Raw genomic sequence first — 4,080 nt, forward strand, 5'->3', positions numbered from 1 at the left:
GGAAGCACTTATCGCATCTAGAACTCTTCACAATTTTATGAAACAGTTCGAAAAGACAACACCAAAACTTTTGGATGCAGTAAGAAAAGTTGGAGATGAGCTTCAACTAGATTTAAATTTTAACAAAAAACATAACACAATAGAATTATATTTCACCGAAATGTCTTATATATATATATATATATATATATTTGTACTTTTAAAAAAAGTAATAATTTATAATACTAATGAGACCATTTATTTAGATAGGGATCTTCTGAAAATATATTATATTATTATCTTATCGAAATATGTGATTTTTTTCCATTAGTCCAAGTCGTTACCAAAAGAAAATATTATCTTAAAGATATTATTAATTAATCGAGTATTAATTTAGTGAGGTTTTAGTATAGTTTATTTGTGATGGTGGGCTATTTGTTTAGGCATGATTTTTTTTTAAAAAAAATATTGTGCATGTGTTAGGCAAATTAAATTATTTGAGTTACATAAGATATGCATAGGGAGAGTATATTATAACTCAAACTAGTATTATGATAGTATAAAATATCTTTGCTCCAGTTGGTGGAGGTGAGAAAGATGGTTGGTTTATCTCTGCCCTCAACCTTCACCGGAACTTGCTGGAGAAGAAGACGGAGAATGAACACTCTGTTACTTCCTCCGCCATCGCAACTGCCTTATCAATTCCATCGCCGACATCAAATTCTTGGCCAACACTCCTCAACTTCCCATCTATCTATCTCCAACCAATTCAATATACAAGAAGAAGAAGAGGATGAAGAATACCATGTCGGTTCATACTCAAATCAACGCTACGATTTCACTCCTCTCCTTCAATTTCTTTCCACCACCGAACCCAATTCAGATAATTCTTCACCCACACAACTCCACCCCACCGAGTTGCGGCTCGCTGAGTCATATCGAGCTGTGCCCGCTCCACTCTGGCACTCTCTTCTCAAAGGTCTCTCCTCCACCCCATCCTCAATTTCCATAGCCTATGCACTCGTTATATGGCTTCAGAAGCACAACCTTTGTTTCTCTTACGAACTTCTCTACTCTATTCTTATTCACGCGCTCGGACGCTCCGAGAAGTTGTACGAGGCTTTTTTGCTCTCTCAGAGGCAAACACTCACCCCTTTAACCTACAATGCACTTATTGGAGCTTGTGCACGAAACGGTGATCTCGAAAAAGCACTTAATTTGATGTGTAGAATGCGCAGAGACGGGTATCAATCTGACTATGTTAATTATAGTTTGATTATTCAGTCCCTTATTCGTAGTAATTCTATTGATTTGACCATGTTACACAAGTTCTGTTATGAAATTGAAGCTGATATGATTGAACTTGATGGCCAATTGTTGAATGATATGATTGTGGGTTTCGCTAAAGCTGGTGATGTTGATAGAGCTTTAGGTTTCATGAGTATTGTTCAAGGTAATGGATTGAGCCCTAAAACAGCTACTGTTGTTAACTTGATATCCGAATTGGGTAATTCAGGCAGGACTGAGGAAGCTGAGGCTATATTTGAGGAGTTGAAAGAAGGCGGGTTAAAGCCAAGGACGAGGGCGTTTAATGCCCTTTTAAAAGGGTATGTTAAAACTGGATCTTTGAAGGATGCTGAGTATATTGTGTCAGAGATGGAGAGTAGTGGGGTCGCACCAGATGAACATACATATAGCTTGCTTATTGATGCTTATGGAAATGCAGGTAGGTGGGAAAGTGCGAGAATTGTGTTGAAAGAAATGGAAGCTAATAATGTTCAGCCAAATTCATTTGTGTTTAGTAGGATCTTAGCTAGTTATCGTGATAGGGGAGAGTGGCAGAGATCATTTCAGGTGCTTAAAGAAATGAAGAATAGTGGGGTCAATCCTGATAGGCAGTTCTATAACATAATGATTGATACATTTGGGAAGTACAATTGTTTGGATCATGCAATGTCTACATTTGAAAGGATGAAGTTGGAGGAAATTGAACCTGATACTGTTACATGGAACACACTTATAGATTGCCATAGTAAGCATGGCCATCACAATAAGGCGGAGGAGCTGTTTGAGGCGATGCAGGAAAGTGGATGTTCTCCCTGCACCACCACATACAATATAATGATTAATTCTTTTGGTGAGCTCGAGAAATGGGAGGAGGTGAAGGGCCTGTTGAGTAAAATGCAGAGTCAGGGCCTACTTCCCAACGTTGTTACATATACCACTCTAATTAATATTTATGGACAGTCAGGAAGGTTCAATGATGCTATTGAGTGCTTGGAGGTAATGAAGTCTGCAGGGTTGAAGCCATCCTCAACCATGTATAATGCCTTGATCAATGCCTATGCACAGAGGGTAAATAACTCTAAACTTATCATGACCTATGATGAGCTGCTTTGTGAAATTTCCATAGCTTGTACTCACGATATCTTAGGTCATAATTTCCCATAGTAGATATTTATTATGTGTATCCATATAGGTAGTACAAACTAATTGGTTACTTGAGTCAAATTCTTTATGACATTCACGCTTTGGTCACTTCAATTTCAAAACATTGCGAAAAATGATTAACTTAGAGGTATATTTAGTCGCTAGTACACTTACATGAGGTACTGAGTTTGGCAGGAGGTTTCTTAGTTTTGTTAGAGATTATAAGTCAGTGTTGGTAAATGTGATATTTCCAGAATCACTAGTTTTACTAAAAGACGAATAACTGATTATTAGAAATTTAGAATGAAAAGGTTCTGAATGGAGCAAAATGATTATGAAGATTTATATAGCCAATCTCTCAAGTTAGGTCCCTAGTAAAAACCAAAGATATCAAGAACAAGATTGTGTTACCTCCTAAAGAATGCTCTGTTGGGTTGCAAGGTAAATCTAAACTCACCACACACAGAGGTATAAGGAAGATAACATTTCCATATTATTAATAATCTAAGGCTAAGAAAATGACGATAAACCCCTTTATGTGAAAAGTTTCTTTCTCCACCTATAGGGATTGTCTGAACAAGCAGTAAATGCCTTTAGGATCATGAAGGGTGATGGTCTAAAGCCCAGCCTGTTAGCTCTCAATTCACTAATTAATGCATTTGGTGAGGATCGGAGAGATGCTGAAGCTTTTGCTGTATTGAAGTATATGAAAGAAAATGTGAGTTCGCCTTATTTTTTTCGTATACATAGTAAATATACAAATTTCTGTATTTTCTCCCCTTAGTGACTACATATCATTCTAACTTCCATACATATCCTACAACTGCAGGATATGAAGCCGGATGTTGTTACTTACACCACTCTCATGAAAACCTTGATACGTGTGGAGAAGTTTGAAAGGGTAAACACCTACTTTTTATTTATTCTGTTGAGTTGGAGTTTCCATTTTGTATCTTCTTGATTATTTCTCTTGGTTTTTTCCACCTAATGTCTTACTCTTGGTTCTTCTTTTACGTTAAGTTAGCATATTTCATTATATAAACTCTGAACCTCAATCTTTTGATGCAGCAAAAGCATCAAGTTTCTAGAATAAATGGCAGAATTGTAATGAATATCACATTAAGATTGTTATCTTTGTCAAATATACGGGATTGTGTAGGGATCAGCTAAATATTTTGGCTTTCAGGTTCCAGCTGTTTATGAAGAAATGTTGTTGTGTGGATGCATCCCAGATAGGAAAGCTAGAGCGATGCTACGATCTGCTTTGAGATACATGAAGTCAGCATTGAAATAGTAGCAGACTGCAAGTCACTCTAACAATAATGACCTTGATGAATCATGATTTTTCAGTTTTAACTTTAAATTTAAGGTAAGGGAATGTTCTGTATGTATTTGAGTTAACATGTTATTACATTGTGCTTGAGTAAGATAGGAGGATTCAATTAGAAAATCTCTTTCCTGGTGCTTATGTTTTGCTCAAACTAGAAATTTTGAACTTGAAAAAGGTAGTCCTTTTTGGGTGTTTGTAATGTAATAACTTATCCTGAATTGTTTAATGTGCAGCTATGGTTCACATTTGTGCAGTAACCTATGTCACAATTCAAGTTTGACAGTTGGATTGGGAGAATTGGAAGTTAGACATTGAAGGTTAAGAAAGGATCCAAAGTCCAT

General features: G+C 36.4%; 1 protein-coding gene across 1 annotated transcript; it reads left to right on the forward strand.

Moving 5' to 3' along the window:
• Positions 1-543: 543 nt before the first annotated feature.
• On the forward strand, positions 544-3,828 carry LOC125821653 (pentatricopeptide repeat-containing protein At5g42310, chloroplastic). Its single transcript, XM_049501057.1, has 4 exons — positions 544-2,334; positions 2,975-3,127; positions 3,239-3,310; positions 3,596-3,828. The coding sequence occupies exons 1-4, from the start codon at positions 577-579 to the stop codon at positions 3,701-3,703; spliced, it is 2,091 nt and encodes a 696-aa protein (XP_049357014.1). The 5' UTR covers positions 544-576; the 3' UTR covers positions 3,704-3,828.
• Positions 3,829-4,080: the final 252 nt, after the last annotated feature.

Source organism: Solanum verrucosum, unplaced genomic scaffold (genome assembly GCF_900185275.1).
Source record: "Solanum verrucosum unplaced genomic scaffold, falcon-dt-bn FXZP01000212.1, whole genome shotgun sequence".
In the NCBI taxonomy this organism is placed as follows: Eukaryota; Viridiplantae; Streptophyta; class Magnoliopsida; order Solanales; family Solanaceae; genus Solanum; species Solanum verrucosum.